Genomic DNA, 24484 nt, shown 5'->3' on the forward strand with positions numbered 1-24484 from the left:
AGCCATTTTGGATAGTGATCAGTTGTTTGACCTGTGAAGTACATGAAGCCAGTAGGCTACCAGTTGGCAGTGTCAATGCGAAATGTGGGAAATTATAGGTTATATATGCATGAAATGTGTGTGAGAAATACAGGCTGAAGAGTTTTGCAGAGCATATAGAGAAAAGCCAAGATTCTCACTAAAATGTTTTCTCTCCCTTTATTGCATGGTCAAAATCTACAACTATTTATTTCATTGTTTGCTGTATTTTGCATTAAACCTTTTTGGCAGAAAAGAAAGAAATAAAAAGGAAAATGGAAAATGTATGTCTAATGGAAAATTATATACTAAATTTTTTTTTCTTAAAATCAGTGCACATGAAAGTTGCTCAAAATAGTTAAGATTTATCAACCACCATGAAAGCTCTAAAACCAGAATGGAAAACAGAATACACAGATCTGGTAAAAAATTTATTTCCAAAGTTAGGAATTATTTTAAGAGGTCTACCTGAAAATAGTATTTTAAGAGGTGCAACTTCAGAGTGCATTTGCATTCTGTAAATCTTGACTTTTCTTTTGCCATTACAGTATTTTATTTTATTTTTTTTTTAAGGAGGGCACAGCTCACAGTGTCCTATATGGGGATCGAACTGGCAACCTTGATGTTATCAGCACCATGCTCTAATCAACTGAGCTAACCGGCCGCCACTTTGACTTTTCTTTTATAGCTTCAATTCTTCTAAGTTAATTTCATTCAATTTTGATACCAGGTTATTTTGTCCATATAAAAACATGAAGCCATATCTCTTAATTTACTCTTTACAGAATAATAACCTCACAGTTAAATAATCTCAGGGCCGTCATATACTTCAAATACAGTTGGTTAATTCCGATAATAATTCAGTTTTCTCATCCTATTAATGAACTCAAAGGAAGTCATTCTTGCAAAGAATGACTTTTTGGAAGTCATTCTAGCAAAGATGAAATATCTGGCATTTTTGTAAATACCATTCAAATTCAGTTTAAAAGTTCCACTTTGAAAATATTTGTTTTTGTTTTGATAATGCATGTAGTGCCATGGTAAAAAAAATATATATCTATTTCACAAAGTTCATATATGAAGTATAAATGTTTTTGGAATTGATTATGGTACACATGTAACTCGTATCTGTGTCTAAACAAGGTACAACTTTTTTACCAACCAAAATAAAAATTGTAGTTGTTAAAATTTACAAATATTTCTCTTTGTATACAATTAGAGTAACAGAACTACAAAATTTTTGTAATGAAGTCAACATTGAATATATAAAAAAAATACTTCAGTGGTATTACTTGCTGTCTTTCTTTACTGCCTATCATCAGTTGGACTTCAGAACTGTTTGAGCAAAGAACTTTGAAGAACTACTTTTAAATTAACCTAGCTGTTCTACAAATTGGTATTGCTACTTGGACATGCTCCTAGTTCATGGACCTTTTGTAACTGATTCACAACAAGATGAGCTTGTACCAACTCAAGAAAAAATTAGATATAAAAGAAAAATGTTTCAGAAATGAAGATTAAAGCATAAGGAATACAAGCAAATAAATACAAGAGATAATTCCTTAGGTGAAGGTAGAAAGTAGGAAATGCTTTAAATAAAAAAGAAGTGGAGAAAAAAGGATTCAAGAGATAGGGACATATGTAGATTATAGGCAAAGTACATCCACTGTACAGATAGTAGGCATTCTCAGAGAAGAAACCCAAAGAAAGAGAACAGAATAAATATTAAATCTATAATCCAAGGAAACTTTCCTAGAATAAATAAGATCTGAAACTATACGTAAGGGGGAAAAAATCATATTGTATCTTGACTTTGGTTTTGGGTTTTATGCCCAGAGAAATGAAGTTTTCATTTTTCATCTAAGATATTCAAGGAAATAAAATGAGTCAAAGATTTTATATGCAGTCAGACTGATTTTCAAGTACAAAAGGACAGAAAAATTGTCAATAACATACAAAAATTCCGGGAACGTGGTTCTCATTAGCCCTTTCTTAGGAACCTACCAGAGAATAAAATCAGAGAACCAGAATGAATAGAGAGACAGCAACATGAGGATTAATGGTGAGCAATAATATTAGCAAATAGCAATACTTTATGTAGATATATAAATTTGTAGATCTGTCTTCCCTACTGGATTTTAAACTCTGAGAAGAAAAGAACCATGCCTGTCTTGTTCACAGTTGTATTAGCAGAGTGCCTGGCATTTGCACTTCTCAAAGTTGAATGAATTGAATTGAGTAAATGTGTTTGTAATAGAGGAGGAAAAAAATCTAACATTTGTTGTTTTTTTTGGCCAGGTACTATAAAAGGAACTTTGCATATTTTATATTTACATCAACTTTATGATTTAGATAAAAATGTCCCGCTTTTCTAAAATGTTGAAAGGCTTAAATAGGTGAAATAACTTGCCCAGGATCAGATAGCTGGCTAGCATCAGTAATAGCTGTCTGTCTGATTCCATTTTCATTTAGCACAATTATAATTAGGACATTTAATATAATTTTGTAATATTTTACTTTATAGTAAGAAATATCTTTTACCATCTTGTTTCTACTGTCCTTTCTTTTTGGTATCGTGAAGATAAATTTTAAATGATCACAGATTGAGTCTTTCCATATTCATTCTTCTACAAATATTAGATTAACAGGATTTAGTTTATTGAAATCTATATTAATGAAGATTTAGTTGGTATTTGTGGGCATAACGCATATGGTTGTTTATAGATTAGTAATGTTCAAAAGTATGTAATCATAAGTGAACTACGTAAAATAAATTGATACTAACTTTTTCATTATTAGCATGTTATCAGGTGGTTCAGATGGTGTGATTGTACTTTATGATCTTGAGAACTCCAGCAGACAACCTTATTACACATGTAAAGCAGTGTGTTCTGTTGACAGGTGTGTATTAAAAATGTAATTCATGAAATTATAAACAGTTGAATGTTTTTTTTACATCAAATGCAAAGTGTGAAAATAGCAGTCATATGAATGTCTCAAGCAAATTGTTCCAGTAATCTATTTACATGAATAGCTCTTGACATTTTCTTGAAAATAATAACGGAAATTCAGATGTATATGTTTTTAACATGACTTTCCCCAAACAACTTTGACATCAATTTCCAAAAGGATTTTATTTAAAAACTTTTAATGATGTACTTTTTATTCTATACCTGCATAGCACACCTCAGTGACTAATTATAGTTTTTAGTACCACTTAGTATAAGATTCATTTGTTCGTCTTTCAGCTCATTATAAACACAAATTAGATTTTTCAACTGATATTAATAGAACAAAAAGATTAATGGCTAGAAGCAATAAATATACTGGCAATCCCTTACCAAACAGACACACACATGCAAACATAGCCTTCTTAACTCTCTACTTACTTACCCAAAGCTTCCTAACTTAAAAGTATACCTCTCTCTGTCTTGAGTTTTCTGACTATTCTTTACTGTCTTTCCAGTCTTGTGATAATTATTTTTAAATCTTTAATAAAATGTTTTTTGACTTTTTTGTAATTTGTTTATAATGGTCACCACTTAATTCTTTCTTAATTCTTTCTTGTCACCTGTATTTGATCTGGTAGCGAGCAGAGCTTTGAATTTACAGAGAGAATAGGTGTTGAGAAATGTTTTCAAGAGGATAAACTTCATGAACATTAATATCAACAACTACTCTGTATTAGAGCTCTTCCCAAAGCACTAGGATAGGTGTGTAAGTCCATGAAATATTTGTGAGGAGATTTATGATTGTTTCTTGGCTCTGGTGATTTACTTTGGGAATACAGACTTGGGAAACTTTTTCTGAACCTCAGATTCTTACAAGGTTTCTGTGAGAATTAATTATTTTTCAAAAAGCAACTTGGAAACTATAAAGCCACTGTGTAAATGGGAAGTTAATACAATTATAGAGAAACTTGGTACAAAGCAAAATACTACCTCAAATATTCTGAAACTTGGTTTCTAAGAGGCTTTACCATTTTATACTCTCCACTCCTACCAAAAAACCAAAAAAAAACACCTAAATTCTAAAGTGTAAGACATATTTAATTCGTTTTTATCTTATTTTATCTTAGCTAACATTTTAACATTGTGTAATTTTTTATGTAGCAAAATAGTATTTCCATGTATACCACATGGTATATAGATAATGTTACTCCACGAAGGAGCTGCTTTTCTGGCGTATGAGGTCAAGTAAATGCTTAGTGCATCAATCTTTTGCTTTACTATGATTTTCTTCTTGAATTCAAACTCTGTCTTTAAAAGTATGACTGGGAATGTAAATGGGCATATAGTGAGCATCTTTACAAAATAAATCAAGTAGCATATTTACATCCAAGGACTTTATAAACTAACTTGAAAAGATAATTTCAGTAAAAATCATTATTGAGTTAATGTGGCTTATGATGTTTCCTGATATTTAAGAGTTTTGGCTTTACTCAATGTATTTGTTCTGGAGCGCCAAAAAGATTCCTTTCCTCTACTAAAATTCTTATTAAATGTGAATGAGAATTATAGATCGTACATAGTAAAGGACTAATATAATATTTTGTCTTATTTTAAATTTTGATTTAAAATATAACTGAGCTTTTATTTGTGATCACTACATTAAAGATTTGTTTTATTTAAAACTGGAAAATCTCTGTATAGATCAAGATTCTAAGGAGCAAATAGAACTCAGTTCTGCTTAAGCAGAAATGTATTGGGAAGATAATTAGTATCTCACATAACTGGTGGGAAGGGGTGAAAATCAATGTAGAAAATGAGCACAAAGCCAGACAAACTAGGGTGGAGAACACAGTCGAGGTTACACGAAGGGACACTAGTTTGGGTTCTGCTACATGTCACCAACGCTGACTCTCAACTCCACAGCTGTAAATCATTGCGAACTATCCCTGGGATTTACGTTATTAGCTGGAGTTTTATTAGAGTCCCAGGCAGGATTGATGAAGCCCAGGACACATCTCCATGCCCTTGCTGCCAAGGAGAAGGGAAAGAGCATTTCTGGAGTCCCTTGCTTTCTGTAACGAGTCAGGGTCCCGCCTCTCAGTAAAACAAGGGGGCTTTCCCCCAAACAGGAGGCGTTTGGGTGCTCAGCAGCCAAGAAAAAGACACACGTCTACTACTGTCGACATTTGAATATCCAACATCCATATACGCCTTTCTTCCCATTCTTACCCTTCCTCTAAACAAACAAACAAACAAACAAAAAACAGTTCTAGCCTAGCATAATTAAAGTATCCACTATACAACCAAAAATGTATCACCTCTTTCTCTAAAGGGTGATGACCATCGGGCTGTTATTCAGTTACCACATCCAGCTCCAGTTCAAGATAATGTCCATTTTTCCAGTAGTTTTACATGATCTTACGTCAGTAGTATGTGAACGCAATTGTATAGTTAACCTATAATGGAGGTAAGAGAGAAGAGAGAAAGGTGAAATTAAATGAGTTAAAATATATAAATATATACATGACATGGAAAGAAAGGAAATATGGGTAGGCACTAGAGTCCTGGTATTTTTGTAGCTGTCTTAAGACGAGATCTGACACTTAAGACTTCCCTTTCTTCATGTTGTCATTCCTTCAGGTAGCGCTGCAAGTGTTCGAGGTCTTTTACCCTGTATTGTGAGCCAAACCTTCACCTTAAGGAATCGGAACTCATGATGGTCTTGTCTGCACAGGGTTGCAGTAATCTTCTGATGACTTTTATCATATTCTGGAAAATTTCTAACGTATACAAAAGTAGAAAGTAGTGTAGTGAGCTACGTACCCGTTAGCCAACTTCAACAACCGTCAGTCATAGCTAATCTTGTTTCATCTCTACCCCATCCACCCACTCTGAGGATTATTTTGAAGCAAATCCAGAATCATATAGTTTTAATCAGAATTATTTGCTTGTATCTCTAAAAGATACTTTTTATAACCATAACCACATCACTCACATACACAATAATTCCTGATATTAAATATCCAGTAAGTGTTCAAATTTCCATCCATTATGTCATACGTGTTCCTTAAGAGCCAGTTTGTTTGAAGGCAGATTCCGTGAAGTGACACACTGCGTGGAGCACCAGTTCAGAACACGTGCTGCCTCCTTCATGCCAGCACAGCACCCTCACCAGGTGGTGGATTGTAGCTGGTACCATAACTGTCATCTACACACCGTGTTTCTGTGGTGATGGGTAACGTAAGCGTGGTGAATCCATGGGCATCTACCAGTTGCATTCTTTTATCATAGAGTAAGTTCCTTGATCAAAAGTAATACCGTTTGGGGTACCATGGAAGTATGTGAGGCATTCAGCAATTCTAAGAATGGCAGTGCTGATCAAATGATACTGGGAAGAGCAAATCCCAAACCAGATTAGGTATCTTCCAGAAGGAGAAATCCCTGCCCCTTCCATGAATAGGTCCAGCGTAGCTGTATGGTCCCTCCAGGCCATAGCACAGAAATAGGCAGTCTCTCGGTGTGTGAGCCTTAGTGGGGAGCGGAAGCCTGAAACCAGAAGTGCCTGCACATTCTGTCTCCCTGGACAGCTGGGACACAGGCTTGTGGTCTACATTTGGCCATTCATATCATCCTTCCTGCAACTGCTATTTGTTAATCTAGGATCAGTTTCAAACTCACGTAAGTCAGTTATCTCTAAATGTTGATCGCTGTTTTGTAGAAACCATCCTGATGTTCACAAATACAGTGTGGAGACTGTCCAGTGGTATCCTCACGACACTGGCATGTTCACGTCAAGCTCATTTGATAAAACTCTGAAAGTATGGGATACAAATACATTACAAGTAAGTATATTAAAACCTTTCCAAATGCTCTGTAGGATGAAGGAGAATTTAATCCTAAACCCTCTCAGTATGATTATTTGCGAAGATAAGATGTATGTTAGATGTGAAAGCAGTGTAGTGGTTAAAGAGAGCTAGACTGCGTAAGTTCATATCTTGGTCTGCAGCTGACTAGCTGTGTGACATCAGGCACGTGTCTGAACCCCTCTGTTTTACTTTCCTCATCTGTAAATGTGGATAATGATTGTACCTTATCAGAATGGGTGTGAGGATTAAGAAGGTTGATATATGTAAAGAAACTAGAATAGCACCTAGCCTATAGTAAGTGCTAATAAACCATTAGCTAGTATTATCTTCATTATTTGAAAACGACTATGGTCTAGTGGATTAAAGAAGAAAATTGGTTTTATCTCCTATTGAACTAAAAATAAAAACTTAAAGGAAAAGAAAGTTATTAATATAGTTTAGTAAAGGTTGATAGTAGATAATAGTTTTTCCATCTGGTCAAATTTATATTTCTAGTGCTAATTTTTCCCGGAGCTCTAGTCCCATATTTCTCTACCTGTTTACAGAACCTCGTACTTGAATGTGGGGTCGTCTCAAACTTAACATGTAAACAAACTGAACATGATCATTCCTTAACCCATTTTGTTCTCCAATCTTAGTACTCTGTTCTATTTCCCTCCCCATCACTGGCTATCTAGACTACTACTGAAAACTCCTAACTAGTTTTCCTGCATTATTTTTCTTCTCACAGTTTCCGTGATAACTTCTACCCCAGAATTAACCTTATTATAAAGCAGCTTCATCCTGTCTCTACCCAGCCCCTTTGGTGACTCCCATTGTCTGTGAATTCAGCCTGGTATTCTGAGTTCTCCGACACCACTCCCTACTTCCTCAACCTTAGCTTCTACCTCTTTTCAACATAAATGATTTGCTGCCACTAAATTGGTCTCCTTTTGCCTTCTGATCACATTTTGATTGTATTGTATTCCCTGCCTCAAGTCCCGTTCCCTAGGCAACTTTTTCCTTCTCTTATTTGTCTTATAAGTTGAAGTTTGTACCCTATGACCAACATCTCCCCATTTCTCCCATCGCCCACCCCCTGATAATCACCATTTTATTCTCTTTCTATGAAATTGTTTTTTTGGTTTCAGATTCCACACATAAGAGAGATCAACTGGTATTTGTCTTTCTCTGTCTGACTTCACTTAGCATAGTTCCTTCAGGGTCCATCCATGTTGTCACAAATAGAAGGATTTCCTTTTTTCTCATGACTGAATAATATTCCATTACACACACACCATCTTTATTCCTGGACACTTAGGTTGTTTCCATATCTTGGTTATTGTAAATAATACTGCAATGAACATGAGGTGCATGTATCTCTTCAAATTAGTGTTTTCCTTTTCTTTGGATGACTACCCAGAACTGGGATTGCTGAGTGATAAGGTAGTTCTATTTTTAACTTTTTGAGGAACCTCCATATTGTTTTCCATAATGGCTGCACCAATTTACATTCCACCAACAGTGCACAAGCGTTCCCTTTTTTCCACATCTTCTCCAATGCTTGTTATTTCTTGTCTTTTTGATAATAACCTATTATTTTCTAACGTGTGAGGTGATATCTCATTGTAGTTTTGATTTGCATTTCCCTGTTGATTATTGATGTACCTTTATATGTATCTGTTGGCCATTTGTATATCTTCTTTGGGAAAATGTCTACTTAGTTTCTCTGCCCATTTTTTAATTGGACTGTTTGGGGTTTTTTTTTGCTATTGAGTTATATGAGTTCTTTGTATATTTTAGATATTAACCTCTTCTCAAATACATGATTTGCAAATATTTCCTGCCATTCTGTAGATTGCCTTTTCATTTTGTTGATGGTTTCCTTTGCTGTTGAGAAGCTTTTTAGCTTTATGTAGTCCCACTTGTTTATTTTTGCTTTTGGTGTCAGATCCAAAAAATCATCAAGGAGCTTGCCCCTATGTTTACTTCTAGAAGTTTTATGCTTTTAGGTCTCACATTCAAGTCTTTAACCTATTTTGAGTTGATATATTGGTATAAGATAATGGTTCAGTTTCATTCTTTCACATGTGGTAGTGCAGTATTCCCAACACCATTTATTGAAGAGACTACATTCCTCATTGTAACTCTTATCCCCTTTGTTGTAAATTAATTGACCATGTATGCCTGGGTTTATTTCTGGGCTCTCTATTCTGTTACTTTGATCTGTGTCTGTTTTTATGCCAGTACCACGCTGTTTTGATTACTACAGCTTTGAAATATGGTTGGAAATCAAGAAGTGTGATGCCTCCAGCTTTGTTTTTTTTCCCCTCAAGATTGTTTTAGATATTCAAGATCTTTTGTGGTTCCATACAAATTTTAGGGTTATTCTTTTCCATTTCTGTGAAAAGTAGGAGGAATTTGGGTGAAAAGGTTTTTTCTTGTTTTGTTTTGTCTTGGGGAGGAGTTTGCTGTTAAGATGAAAGAGAGTTGAACATTTTTAGTGCTGTTGGGAATGAGTCAGTGGGGAGGGAGAGGTTATAGATAACAGGAAGATAGAGGAGATAATTTGTGGGCTGAGGGGGGTTAACTTTAAATATGAGGAAGGATCATTTTTCCATAATAACAGGAGTGAAGAAGGAAGAACAGTAAGTGGAAGCAAATGTGTTGTGTGTTTGTTAATAAGACATTAAAGGAATTCTCATTGATTGGCTCCTATTTTCTCTTTGGAATAAAAGATCAGATCACCTGTTGTGACCAAGTGGAGATGTTTATGGAGAGTGGAAGTTTGAAATAGCTACGGATATTGCAGAGAATACTGGTGAGATATTGCAGGACTGGCAGTCAGTTCTCAAAGGCCTGTTGAGATGAATGATCTTTTATAGTGATACCAGTCTTCCCTATTATAAAACTACACCTTTGTAAAGCAGAGCTCAGCTAACTGTAACCAACAGGCCAAGTCTGGACTCCGAGCCAAGTGTGGATTATGGTCTCTTTTTGTAAACAAAGTGTTATTGGAACATAGGCGTGTTCATTTATTTTCTATGGCCGTTTTGAAGCACGAGTGGCAGAAATGAGTAGTTGGTCCTCAAAGCCTAAAATATTTATAATCTGACCTTTTACTTTAAATGTTTGCTGACGTCTGGTGTAGATCAACCTGAAGATAGGTGTACAGAAGGCAGATGTTTGGACTCATCCAGAATATAAGGCCTTGACAAGTGCAAGGATAAGGACAAAAGAATTGAAGATGTTGGTATTTGAAATATTGTACCTTGGAATCCAAGGTCAAGAAGGAAAAGAAGGGAAGACAGAAGGAAATGATAGGAGTTCTGAGCTTTATTTGGGTGTCTTAGAAGTGCTTGGGGAAAAAAAAGTTGAAAATGAGAGATAATTGTGGTCATATATAACTGAAATGTATGCTTTTAAAGGAGGAGCAGTTTAGGTGATGAGAGTGTCCTGGGTGTGGGAGCTGAGGTTGTGTGGAACTGAGAGGCAGAAGCTGGCGAGGTCACCTGCGTAGGTGCTGAAGTCCCTGGAATGGAGGAGAGAGGAAGGTGGTGAATCGGGGTTGTCTTTACTTAATCTCTGGGATCTATTAGAGAAAAACTGCTTTTTCTCATAAAAGGGATTAAAGGGTTATAAATAACAGGATTTAAAATTATCAGTTTTTTGAGGGTATTAACATTCCTATGTTTAAGTCAAATAAGTTGCTCACAGCCAATTTAAAAATTGCTAACATACGTCAATAGAAAGTGTGTTGCTTTTGTGACTGTAATTAGAACTTACACTTTTAAAATGTCTTTTGATTATCAGGCTGCAGATGTATTTAATTTTGAAGAAACAGTTTATAGTCATCATATGTCTCCAGTCGCCACCAAGCACTGTTTGGTAGCAGGTTTGTACATGCATTCTTTTTTTTTTTTAACATGTTGAAAATTTTCCCCCTATTAAGATCTACTTAGTTTTGATATAGACATTTTAACCCAGATGAAGATCACAATTCTTTATTTAAAAAAAAGTCTTAAGTATATGCTACTCTTTATATTCAGTCTAACAGATTTGGGCAAGTTAGGCACTGTGGTAGTGGCTAGGATTCAGAGATTAATTAAGAAAGTACATTTATTTCTGTTCCCAAAGAGTTACTTTTTAAACCACCGAAGTTTCAAAGATTTTTACATGAACGAAATTTGGCAACTTTTTCAATTTGACACAATAAAACAAGGAAATTATTTCTGTTTCTCTAAAATTGTGTGTGATTCAAATTAAACATCCATTTTTATGAAAGCACCTGTAATAAGAGTTTCATGTATATGGAAGAAAAAATGATTTTCTGGTATCGGGTATCAAGTTCCTGTGATTTCGTTATTTCTGTGGCACTGCTTGAATCTCCTCACCTGCGAACATCGGTTTAGCTACTCAACTGTAAAGAAGAGCTGGGCGCTAAATTGTCTTTGAGGTCCACCAAGTCTGTGTCCAGAGTTACTGTGAATATATTACTAGTGATTGGAAGTGTTTCATTATCATGGAAAAACTGAACTATTAAAATTTGATGTATAAAATAGCATATAATTATACACACACATTGTACCAATACAAATTTCCTGTGTTAATGTTGTACTAAATGTAGTACCTAACATATAAGCATTGGGGGAGCCTGGGTGAAGGGTATACAGGGCCTCTTTGCACTACCTTTGCAACTTCCTGTGAATAAATATAACTATTTCTAGATTTAAAAAAATAATGCAGTAACAGAGTTGTCTTGGTACTAAAGCATAACTACTATTAAAATAATTTTTCTAATTATAAACAAAAACTATTTGAAGTGTGTTTTTAGCATACATTTTTATATTTCTGCATGGATACAATGAAAATGTCATAATTTATAGTACCGTTTTTCCCTGAAAATAAGACCGGGTCTTACATTAATTTTTGCTCCAAAAGGCGCATTAGGGCTTATGTTCAGGGGATGTCATCCTGAAAAATCATGCTAGGGCTTCTTTTCCGGATAGGTCTTATTTTCGGGGAAACACGGTAGTAGTGTCTTATTTCCTTTTAATGGTGATTTACAATAAAATTGTCTTAAACCATTTTTGTTTTTGTTTTCCAGTTGGTACTAGAGGGCCCAAAGTACAACTTTGTGACTTAAAGTCTGGATCCTGTACCCACATTCTACAGGGTATTTTTTCATTTGTAACAACTACTTTGAGTAAACCATTCAATAAAAAGAAACATTACTAACAGTGTATTCTTTGTAAGTGACATGACTGATGTATTTTGTGCTAGTTGTTAAAAGTCAACAGGGAAATAAAGATCCTTCTGTGCATTATTCTTATAAAACTGAACTATTGAGGAGACATTTATATGAACAATGGTCATAGAGGAACCTCAAAGTATATGGAAGGTCTAACTAGAAACTTTGTTATTTCTACATGTTAAAAAATAAACTGCTTATGAAACTTACATGAATACATTTGTCTCATGAGCATTGTTTAATATTATTCTGACCGAGTAAACATTCTTAATATTTAGGTCCTTTTATTCTCAGTAAAAATACTTTAGAAAAAGATACTGAAATAATACTTGGTAAAAGTTTATTAATTTAAATTATTTTTGCTACTTTTTAAATCAATATTAAACCGTCTAATCCTAAACAATGAAAAGATGAGGTATAATTCAGAAGTATACATTCTTATACGTATATTAAACATAATATATATGAGGAAAACTTGGTAAAATGGATAGCATTTGTTTTACATTATCATGAATTTCTATTACTATAAGCTAAGTAGATGAAAATAACTGAATAGTTCGATTAGATAAAAGTGAATTAAAATACTGAAATCACTTATCGTTGAATTTATCACCTGTGCTTTCTAGAAAAATTTTTTTATACATATACTATTTTATAGTGAATTAAAATAATTTTTCTATTATAACTGAAAAGTTAGAGAACATTTTCATTATTTAGAATGTTTTTCTTGTATAGTGTATTGCAGTGGCTTTTGTTGTAGAAATAAATAAGTGAGCTTAAATTATATCACTTACTCATGGATTGACTTAGTAGGCCAACAGCTATTTTTAAAAAGAAAGACTCACTTGCTCTGCTTCTTCTTTCCAAAGCAAAACCGGGCCTTCTCTGATAAAATGCCCACGTGCAAGAAATGCCCAAAGACTTCACATTGATATTTCAACACAGATTATTGTAAAAGTGAAAAAATGTTGATCGTATAAATTTAGTTTTAATATTTAGTCTTCACTTCAGAATCAGACAAAATGAATTTCACTGTATCTTTTGATTTTTCAAATATTTTGCAAGACGTTTCATATAGTTGTATTTGCAGGTCACAGACAAGAAATATTGGCAGTTTCCTGGTCACCGCGTTCTGAATATGTCTTGGCAACTGCAAGGTAAAAATGTTAATTGTTTGGTTTTGAAGTTAGTAATGATGAGTATTTTGAAAAGAGTATATTTATGTAAGATGCATATTTAGTTATTAGGCCCTTCAAAACAGAATAATTGAGTTGCAGATTTTAATTCATATAACCAAAAGATGTCTTCCTTTGCATCATAGTTGAATCCTGACTATCTGTCTGGAAGCTGCTCACCTTTTAAAACAGAGAATGAGAGAATCTGCAATCTAGTACTGCAAATCTCGTACTGCCATTAAAACAGTAAAACAACTGTGTTGTGTCATTTTTGCATACAAAAGTATAAGCACTCTGTTAATATAAAAAGTAGCATTTTTATTCATTTTCTTTAATCCAGAATTATTTTGAATCTCATTTAACACATCTATCATTCATTGATTAAGTTTACTAACATTTAATGTCTGCCTCCCATGTGCCAAGCATCATGCTGGGGATAGGAGGCGTAATATGGAAAAAAGAGCAAGGGCACTTAACTCTGAGAACCAAGGGCTTGGGGGTCTTTTGTGTATGGGAGGGAAGAGTTTTGCACATTTACATGCTGAGGAGAAAGCACCGATAGAGAGAAGTTGGTGAAGATAAGAAATGCAAGGAATAGGTAGTATATCAGGACTTTAAACAGACTAGATAGGATAGTATCAAGGCCCAGGTAGAAGGGGGACACTTGATTTGACACAGGAACGACATCATGAGGCTAACCGGAAGGAGGAAAAGGTAGACATGAATGCGGTTAAATTTGTGGCTTTGCAGAGAAGCTCAAGAAATGCAAACCTAATGGCTTCTGTTGTTTTTTAGTGGAGTAGAATTTCATGTCATCTATTGAAAATACTGGAATAGGAAAGCAATGTTGAGGGAAGGTCGTAAAGATTTAGAGTAACCGGTTTAAGGAATGGGCTTGGGAGGTGGTTAGGGGCACACAGGAATGCTGGGCAGTGTTGTGTGCTAAGTTAAAGGTGTAGACCACAGCTGTGCAAAGCCACAGAAATCAAAACATTAGATGCCACAGATTTCACATTGTCTGAAAATTGTTCAAGTCATGGGTATAAGGAAGGAAATAAAATCACAGTCTTATGGGCTTAGAGGAGGAATCAAGGAAGGACCTAATGAAATAGAAGTACGATGTGTCTGAGTAAGAAAATTAAAAACTGAAGGGATAGGTAGTCAGAGATTTTGATACAGGCATTTTAACAAAACTTTTTGCAGAAGAATTATTACAAAAGCTCTTCAGATTTGTTTTATAAAGCTATGTGTCGACTTTTGTAAAACTGCCAGCTCTCTGTTTCTGTCCCAGTTTCGTCCTCAAAGAAGCTTTTGTTAATAGTTTGTCGAATGTGACATTGAAATGTACAATTTCTGAAGTTCTGTAGAACAAGGTCTAGAACAGGGGTGTCCAAACTCTTTTCAGCGGTTTTCACCAAGGGCCCTATGCGGTAAAATACAAACAGCCGGGCCACTCACTCGAGGTGAAGTACGTATTACCTCACCTGGTTTATTTAAGTAAACTAAATATATTTTTGGAATTTGCTGCGGGCCAATTAACAATGGATCATGGGCCGAAGTTGGCCCGCAGGCCGCAGTTTGGACACCCCTGGTTTAGCATGTAGCCGTAAGAAGGCTTGCTAAAGAGGTATGAAGGTGAGGAACTAGGTACTGGTTGTGGGTCCATGCTAGGGGAAATTTATAAGGTTTCTACCTAACTGGGTTTTCCTCAGATCAGAGGGAAGCTAAGAAGGCTTTCAGTTCTTAGAGTACCCCAGGAATTTGGATCAGTACCAGAATGAGCCTAGTAATCAGTTTTAGAAGTCAGGTATGTCTAAGGCTAATATGTTTTAGAAGAAATTTAAATCCTCAGCCTTATCCCATTGCAGACGTTTTCCCCAGCTGGAAAGAAAGAAAACCAACTTGAGAATGAGAAATGCTAGCTTTTTGCTAACTATTCTAATTGGCTAGGTTGGATGGTGATCTGTGAAATGAATCAAGATAATAGGAGGAGATAAACCCTGAATATGTATTTTAAAAGGTTTATAAATGAGAAAAGGATTTATGAAATGCAATGCAATGCTCCTAATTAAAATGGCCTGGATAAACCCAATGGGTTAGATATTGTTGAGGTCTTTGTGAGGATGTGATAGCATCTGTGGAACTGATTTATATGTTCTTTAGGAGTAGTTTAGAAACTGCAATGAATGTGTGATCATGGTTCTGCCTTTCTTTTTATTTCCTTGAAATAAAATGAGGATATGGGTCTAATTTCTAGGAGACATGTAGTTTTTGTATATCGGGCACTGATTTTGAGTACAGGAAACCAAATAAAATAAAAATATATTGTCATTATTCAACCTTGTTCTCAATTTTATGTCATATAAAAAGGGGGAAAAAACCACCACCAAATTTATGCCAAATGGATTCTTAAGCAAAATGAAATTAGTTAACTGCTTGATTGTCTAGAAAACATTTGAATAGCAAATAATAGTAAGGATGTATTAATAGTAACAAACTTGCTTAAAGAACAAGCTCTAAGCCTATCTAGTCCTTGAGGAGAAAAATGCTTTCAAGTCATTAAAAACAACATAAAAAGCAGCAGAATTCTGTCATTGATTTAAGAAAATTACTTTTTTTCCCCTGTTTTTTACTTCTTTGTTCTACTGTAGACTATTTGCTGAAAAGGCAAAAGTACAACAACCTAAATGTACAAATATACTGAGACCTCTTTGTGTCATAGTATCGGACAAGCAGGCGAGGCGTGCAGTCACTATCCTTGTTTTATATGACAATGTAACATTTATTTCTTCTCAGTGCTGACAGTAGAGTAAAATTATGGGATGTGAGGAGAGCATCAGGATGTTTGATTACTCTTGATCAGTATAATGGGACAAAATCACAAGCTGTTGAATCAGGTAATTAAGAATGCATTAATATACAAATATAACAATGATGGCATTTTTTATATTGAAAATTTTGAATGGAACCAAATAATAAAAATATGACAAATTACAAACTTTGTGATTTTTTTTTTAAAAAAAGGTATTCAGAATAAATCAATTATTAAATTTAAATAAACTAAATTGTGGTTGTCTTTCTTCAGGATACAAATAAGTATGGCATTTCATCTGTTCCTGAATTTTCAAGTGTAGAAACTTCTCTGGAACTTGTTAGCTTTTTTTCCCTCAGTGATGCCAGCTAGTACAACTTCATTGCCATTTTGGAAGTTACAATAAATTAAAAGAATAGTATTAACATTTCATGGCCATTGTGTCAGAGTAAAATTTGTAAGTTGTGTTGAATGTGAGTCAGCTGCAATCCAGGTGATAAAGTTCCTCAATTGCATTTTTATAATAGAATTTAATTTCTGTGTAGTTTAAAATTCTGATTCAAAATTAATTCTGGACCAGAAATATATTAGGATGAGCTATATGAAATCTATGTTTCTTTTAATATTCTTTTTACTTAATGGGGTTGTGAGAATTATGCTTTCTCAAATTTGTTTATTTTGAAAGTAATATAAATTTTGAGACTAGAAAAGTTGTCCTTCCCTGTTACAGTTTCTTTAATGGGAAATACTAATATTAATGATTTTTAATAATCCATGGAATGACTTTAGATTGAAAATAGTATATGAGATGTTTGAAAGCTATTTAATGTAAAATTTTAATGTTAAACTGAGCATTTAATTGAATTTGATAGCACAGCTTACTCTCTGATGAAAAATGTATTTGGCAGGATTCTTTCCCCTGTGGTTTTTCAGTTTCTCCCTATTTTTATGGTTCTAATATATATAGCTTATGTTCAAATAATCCAAAGGGATGATTAATTTTAAATATAATCAATTTATATATAAATGATTCAGATGTCCTTTAATATGTTTAAATAACCAGATCATCAAGCATTAAATGTATGCTGATTACAAGAACAGATAAACTGAATTGCATTTTTTTATTGCAGCTAATACTGCTCACAATGGGAAAGTTAATGGCTTGTGTTTTACAAGTGATGGGCTTCACCTCCTCACCACTGGTACAGATAATCGGATGAGGCTCTGGAATAGTTCCAATGGAGAAAACACACTAGTAAGAGATTGTAAATACCTCCAACCTTTTGGATATAAGTTAAAGAAATAGATCTATGTCATACATTTGATGTTTTTTTGTAGTTTTAACTCTCTTTCTTGCCTCTGAACCACAGCTTTTTATAACATTTTCCCATTGTGTGAACTAGTGCTTTTCAATTCAGGACAACTCCCCCCCACCACCACCACATTCTCCCCTTAGCACAGAATCATTGCTCTACTGAGCCATTGTGCATGATGGGAGTACGCCATATCTCTCAGAGTAGAGAAGAGTAAAAGATGGAGAACTGATATAAATTAAAGTTATAAAGTTAAAAGGTCAAATTTCATACTACATATGACTTATAAACAAAATCCAAAATTAATGTTATAGTACCAGAACATACAGTACTTTAAAAAAAGAAAATAATTTTATTTCTAGTACACCTACCAGTCCAGTCATTGGTTGGAGGCCAGAATTCCTGGTGGCTTTCGGTCTTCAAGAAGTAGGGGAGGGGAGAGGGTTCATTGAACACTCTTTATTGATTTCCCCAGAAAGAACTAAACAGGGCTATTGATCACCTCTACAAAAGCAGTTTGGGGGTGAAACTAGCGATTCACATTCATAAATATTTTTGCAACTCAATTATTGAGCATAAGATTGGGATAAGAGGTACATATGTACATGTGGGAGGTTAGGCAGTTAAGTTCATGAATATAGACAATGCCCGAATAAAATGAAGTGATGTTTTTAAAATGAGGTAACATTGAGCCTACATATCTATCTACAAAGAGCTGCATAACACTTCCGTGAACATATAGTACTTTAGTAATGGAATCAGTGTGTTTTAAAGGTGCTAGATTCTTATGTGGTAATTGATTTCTAGTACTTTTTAAAAATTTACATTACGGTCCTTAACCAGGTATGCCTATGTTTAGTAACTTTCAGAATAAACTACCAAAAGTTTATAATAATGGCTAATATTTATTGAGAGCTTATAAGCTAGGTACTCTGCTAATAAAAATTAGCATTTAATATATGTGCTAGTGCATATATGGTCTTATTTAATCATCACAACACTATGAAGGTAATTACCATTATAATACCCATTTTGCACATGTGGACAATGATACATAAAATAATTAGGTAACTTGCCTGAGTTTACACAGCTAGAAAGCAAGAGTTTGACTCTAGATTCCACTCTTACCCTGATGCTGATTATACCCAGACCTCTTAAAGCATTTACTTAATAACTTGTAGGTATTTAATATTAATTGTATTTCTTTCTTTAATCATCCTTTCTAGCTCTTTCACATACTCTAGGTATCACTTTCATTTTTAAAAACTAATTTTATTATAAAGTCAAAATTGTTTATACTAGATTACTTTAATCTTCCATATTCTTTATAAAATGCTTTTCCATCACGTCTCAGGCTAGAGAATCAGGCACTGTGAATTTTAATTTAGAATCTTACATTTATTATATTATGCCATGCCCGTAATTAGGTCACACCTTCCTTTCTCATTTTATTTATCTGTTTGATAAACACGTATAGAGTATTTCCTATTTGCCAGGCAGTACTATACAGCGGTAGAAAAAACATAGAAAAGTCCTATTCTCATAGAGCTTACATTCCATGTAGAGGAAGGAAGAAGCTACACAGACCCTGAGGTGGGAGCGTGCTAGGAGTACCCGAGGAACATCTAAGACACTCTTGTGTTGGAATAGAATAAGCAAGGAGGGAAGTGATAGAGGAAGAACAGGAGGAAGAGGACACCGGAGTATATAGGCTCATAGCTTTTATAAGGGCTTAGGCCTTTTCTCAGGGTGCGATGAAAGCCGCTCAAGGCTCTTGAGTGGAGAAGTTGACAGAGTCACTTTGGAAAAGTAGACTGGCATGTGCTTCAAAGGTGAATGATAAATGTAAGTGGTATTGAGTATGTGCATAAACTGATAGTGTGATTTCATTCTGGTTTTCTCCTTGAAGGTGATACTCATACCCTATGGATTTGCGCTAGTAAGTCTATATCTGGAATGCTGTGTGGAAGATGGATAATAGCATTTTTAAATGGACTTGATCAAAGTACGGTAGAAGTCATTCACACAAAGATGGCAAGAGTAGCCCAGAAACTCACCTACAAAGAACACTTAAAGGAATTTGGGACACTGATCCAGTCAGAGTAACTCTCGGGAAACACACTATCTTCAAATATTTAAGGGCCTATCAGAGTAAGAAACAAATTCTAGTCCTGCCATTTAGTAATTTGGGGACATTAGGCAATTTGTTTATAGTGACATCATGAGGGAACTACGGTTAGAGTTTCAGTGTCTCCATCGTGTAAGTCAGGATTGTTATGCACCTAACCAGTAACTGGAAGGGTAAAATGGGAATACGTAAAGAGCAGCACGGTACCTGCTAACAATAGGCCGTAATGATATTGTGTGGTGTTGCCTTAGCAGTAGGAGCCTTATTAGCTTAAAAAAGATGTATGAGTACACGCTTCTAATGTCATGATTTATGAATTATATACAAATGCTGTTGTGAGTCTATATAGTTTACCAAAGCTTAATTTCTTATGTTTTACATAAAAATGAAATAGAAATTCTGATTTTTTTTCTCACACCCTAATAGATCATCTTGCAGACTCCCTGAAGCATGGGAACTGCTCTTGGAAGACCATTGCCTTGTAGTACAGAACAAGTATTGGCAGGGAAAATTCACACAGAGGTAGCTTTTGACACAACAAAAGAAAAAAGAATTTCAAAAGTTGCCATTCTAGTGCATACTGTTTAGGTGCTGGCATTATCGTTCACTAGTCACCAATGTCCAGAAACTGGGAGTCTGTCCTTTATTCTTCCCTGTCCGTTGTCCCAGCTGTTAAATCAGTTACAAGTCTTGTTAATTCTTGATTTTTTTCATATCTCTCTTCCCTTTCATCCTCACTCTGGGCCTTTATGATCTCTATTTTATTATATTAATCTAATATCCTTCTAACCTTTCCCAAATTCATCTCCCAGTGGAAGTTTTTCAGTGTTTCCTCAGTACACTCAGGTTATTAAAACTGAATGCCTTTGCCTCTTGTGCACAAGGTCTTTTTTATACGCTGTACCTTCTAACTCGCCTGCTTTGTGTCTTGCCAGTTTCCCATTTTTTCCCGTCCTTAGCCGTACTGAACTACTTAGAATTCTTTAAATATACCATGCTCTCTCGCCCTTCCATTCTGCTGCACAGACTGCTGCCTTTGCTTTAGGACACCGTTCTTCTCCTTCCTGGCCTAGCTCCTCAGCTTTCCAGACTCCTCTCAGGCACAGTCTCTCTTTAGCTCCTCTCGTCCGGCTTAGGTGCTTCCAAGTACCCAGTGCTTGCTTGTGTTACCGTGTGCTGGATCATCACTTCATGGAATGAAAGAAAATTAATTTACAACAACGTGCACAGTTCTTTTTGATTAGTGTGATCTAGATTCAGTTTCAGATTCTGTCATTTACTAGCTGAGAGACCTTAATTGAAATACTTAAACTTTCTGTTTTCTTTTTGTATAATAATGCTACATATCACAGTATTGTTTTAGTATTATGTGAATAATGCATGTAAAATATTTAACATATTTTCTCATACTTACTGCAAACGTTGACATTTCGGTAAATGTTACCTGTCATTATTACTTTTATGCTGATCGTTATTTGACAATAAAATGAGCCACCTTGTGATGGAATCTCTGCATCACTGACGGGGTTCACATAGTGACCCGATGTATATATTTCCTGGCACAATAAAAAGGATTCATAAGATGGGGAATTGGGTTTGCCATCATCATATCCCAAGTCTGTGAAATCTTTCTCCCCATCAAACATCTTTTCAAAGCCTGCACATATTACCTTTAAGACATCACGGCCAAAAGTAGCCTGTTTCCTATATAGTAATTTCATAATAATACAGGTCATGCCATTTATCACACACTGCTTTTTATGGTAAGTCATAAAATGGGGACTTTAGATAATCTTTAGATAATCTTCTAGCAGTGTATGACACATAGTAAGCACTTAGTAAATGATAGTAAATGATAGATCCCTCTTTTCCTTAATCTGTTACTAGAGTTTCATTCCATAGGCATTGAAAAAATATTGATAGTTTTGAGCCCACAGGTGATTTGGTCACAGCAGTGGTTTACAAAGATTAATAGGCGTATAGATTGCAAAATGGATTGGTGGAAGAATGCCTAAGAACAAAAATAAAGGGTTAGTGAGCGGGTTCAATATTCATACCTAATTCAACACTTTCCAGTTCACATTTTGTAGAACATCGGTTTTGTAGCGAGGTGCTCTGATAAATGTGAATAAGATCACTGTAGTCTAGCAGTTCGTAATTTTTTAAGGAGGAGGAACAGAGAAGTGCTAGTTGAAAAGATTTGTGGTTTTCCTCCACCCCCCGCCCATGTTGTTCTACAAATTGTTGCACATTGTAAGATCAAAAGACGCAAATGGGGATGAATATTACACTTTTAAGTAAATATAGGAATTAATAATCTAGAGACTTGCTGAATATCTTTATGTCTTAAGTCCTCTCATATGCATTATTTCATTTGATTTTTCACAATAACTCTGGTAAATGATGTTATTTCCATTAACAGATTAGAAGAATAAAACTCAGAAGTTAAATAATTAGTTACTCATAGTGGCAAAAGAAAAGTGAGGGGGGAATGGAATGGGCTTTCAAAACCCAAGTCTACTGACTACAAGCTTGATGTTTTACTGTTGCAGTCTGCAGCGGGTGGCTGAGTGCATGTGATCGTTTCTGTTACATGTTAACTTGAAGGGTGGGTAAGCCAAGTGTAGTATGTTCAGATTATCAGCAGATATTCATTTTGGCCTCAAATATTTATACACACACGCACATACTCCCACCCACCCTTTAGGAAAAGGCAAATCACTGTCTGTTCAAACTCTAGTATTAGCCATAATGAAGGGAGATTTCGGTGCTCTGCATGCTCATATTTCCCAAATGATTAGCCACTGGTGTTTCACCTACTCTAAGCCGCCTACCTAAATTATCACCAGGAAGGAAACTTGACGGTCAATTTCTTTAGTCCAAAGTTTCTCAGACTTTGATGATTCTACAGATCACCTAGGAACCTTGTTGAAATGAAGATTCTAGTTCAGTGGGATTGGGAGAGGGCCTGGAACTCTGCATTTCTAACTGCTCAGGTGATGCTATTGTTATTCGTATCCCTTTGGCATACAGGTGGGGAATTTTTATTTTTTTTCCCCATGCACAATTACTTATATAAAGCTGTAATTATAGTATGCACACTATTTGTGTTCTGCGCTTTTTATACAACTTTCATCCCTATTTTGTACATAATTTTTATAATTATCATTTTCATTTGCTATATAAACTATACAGTTAACATTATAACATTATTAGGAATTTACATCTATTTTCGGTTATTTTGCCATTTTCTAGTTAATGCTGCATTGAATTCCTTCAGGCAGATAGCTTTTTGCTGTTTAATTATTTCCCTAAGATAAATTCCCAGGAGTAGTTACTAAGTCAAGGACCAAGATGATCTTTGTTGTTTAATGGATAGAGTTTCAGTTTTACAAGACGAAAAGAGTTCTGGAGATGTGAATGAACTGAATGTCACTGAACTGTACACTTAAATATGATTCAGATGGCAAATTTTGTTACAAGTATTTTACCACAATTGAAAATATTTTTTTTAAAAAAAGGTGATCCGCCCTCCAATCCCCACCCCCCAAAAAAAGAATATTTTTGTATTTAGTTGCATAATAAACCTATTTGGCTTTTTAGAAGGAATGACCAAATTACAGTGCCCCCAACATGTTTACCTCACTTGTACCAGTATTGAGTGGCTTATGATTTCTTAACATCTTTGCTAAATGATTGAAAATGATTCTTTAAGATTGCCTTAATTTGCGTTTTTATTTTTATCAAAGTTGAAATGTGAACATTTGCTTTCGTAGGGTTTTTACTATTTGTGTTTCCCTTGTCTATGAAACTGACATGTCATTATCTCTTACTTATATTAGGACATTGCCCATTTTCTTTAGATTTATAAGTTTATAGTATAGTCTAGTGTTTTAAGTAAATATTTCTTGTAATCTTTATTGTCTTTTAAATCAAATTTAAGAAGTTAGTAACTTTGTGATTTTACATCCTACAGGTGAATTATGGAAAAGTTTTTAATGACAGTAGAAAAGGATTGAAATTCACTGTCTCCTGTGGCTGCAGTTCAGAATTTGTTTTTGTACCATATGGTAGCACCATTGCTGTTTATACAATTTACTCAGGAGAACAGATAACTATGCTTAAGGGACATTATAAAAGTGTTGACTGCTGCATATTTCAGTCTAATTTCCAGGTAAGAATGGTACTTAAGGGAATTTAAAATGTTCATATAGTTAGCTCCAGACTAGTTGTGTATATGAGTAAATTGCAATTTCATTCTGAGGAATTATACTTTTAACCCACATTTGAGCTAAGGTTTATTTAAGAGAGAATAATACAGGATATATTTTTAGATGGTATAGGATATATATCTAAATTAGTGTAATACTGTACAACTTGAGTGGGATAAATTCTGTCTTTTGTATATGAGCTCCATTTACTTGGCTGTTGAAAATCTCTGGCAAATTAAAATAATTTCTTGCAAACAATCTTTTTGGAAAAAATAGAATATATGAGTCTAATCTTAAAATATAGTTTGTGTATCTTGGTATATGGATGTGTGGTCTGTCTAAAATTTTTTTTCCTTCCTCATTTTCTACTGTTGGCTAGTAAATTTGCTTTTGAGTTGACACAACTTACATCATTTCTTAAATACATGCCTATAACTGTTAACATCCTGACCTTTCCCTTTCATCTCACCAATGGAGCAGATTGTTTTTTTCAGAGAACATTTGCACAAATTACTTCATGTGCTCCTTTAAATGAGTCTTTAATAAATACCAAAATACCAAAGACTGTTGGTATTTTCCTTGTTTTGTGGGTAAGGGAAATGAGGTTCATGAAAGTTAAATACTGGTAGAATGAAAATTACTGATCATTCGAGCTAGGATGGACTTTTAAGTACCACCCTGTGAAGCTCTTATTCATTCATTTGTTAACACTAATTAATTTGTGCCTGACACTGTGCTGTGAGATGTTCGGGGCTGATTTTTCAGCCAGCACACATCAGT

The 24484-nt window shown here is 34.6% G+C and overlaps 1 protein-coding gene across 4 annotated transcripts in view; it reads left to right on the forward strand.

Annotated features, from left to right (window-relative positions):
• ERCC8 (ERCC excision repair 8, CSA ubiquitin ligase complex subunit) overlaps positions 1 to 24484 on the forward strand; it is a 37902-nt gene that overhangs the window by 3596 nt on the left and 9822 nt on the right. Inside the window, exons 3-11 of one of the 4 annotated variants that reach the window (XM_074328911.1) lie at positions 2818 to 2919; positions 6688 to 6811; positions 10628 to 10709; positions 11922 to 11990; positions 13156 to 13222; positions 16037 to 16137; positions 17183 to 17307; positions 19275 to 19304; positions 23470 to 23667. In XM_074328911.1, the coding sequence (XP_074185012.1) occupies positions 2818 to 2919; positions 6688 to 6811; positions 10628 to 10709; positions 11922 to 11990; positions 13156 to 13222; positions 16037 to 16137; positions 17183 to 17307; positions 19275 to 19304; positions 23470 to 23667 (898 nt within the window). Of the gene's footprint in view, positions 1 to 2817; positions 2920 to 6058; positions 6262 to 6687; positions 6812 to 10627; positions 10710 to 11921; positions 11991 to 13155; positions 13223 to 16036; positions 16138 to 17182; positions 17308 to 19274; positions 19305 to 23469; positions 23668 to 24484 lie in introns of those variants that run through there. The other 3 variants (XM_074328912.1, XM_019743504.2, XM_074328913.1) reach the window with 3 other exon arrangements.

This window comes from Rhinolophus sinicus, linkage group LG03, assembly GCF_036562045.2.
Source record: "Rhinolophus sinicus isolate RSC01 linkage group LG03, ASM3656204v1, whole genome shotgun sequence".
Lineage (NCBI taxonomy): Eukaryota > Metazoa > Chordata > Mammalia > Chiroptera > Rhinolophidae > Rhinolophus > Rhinolophus sinicus.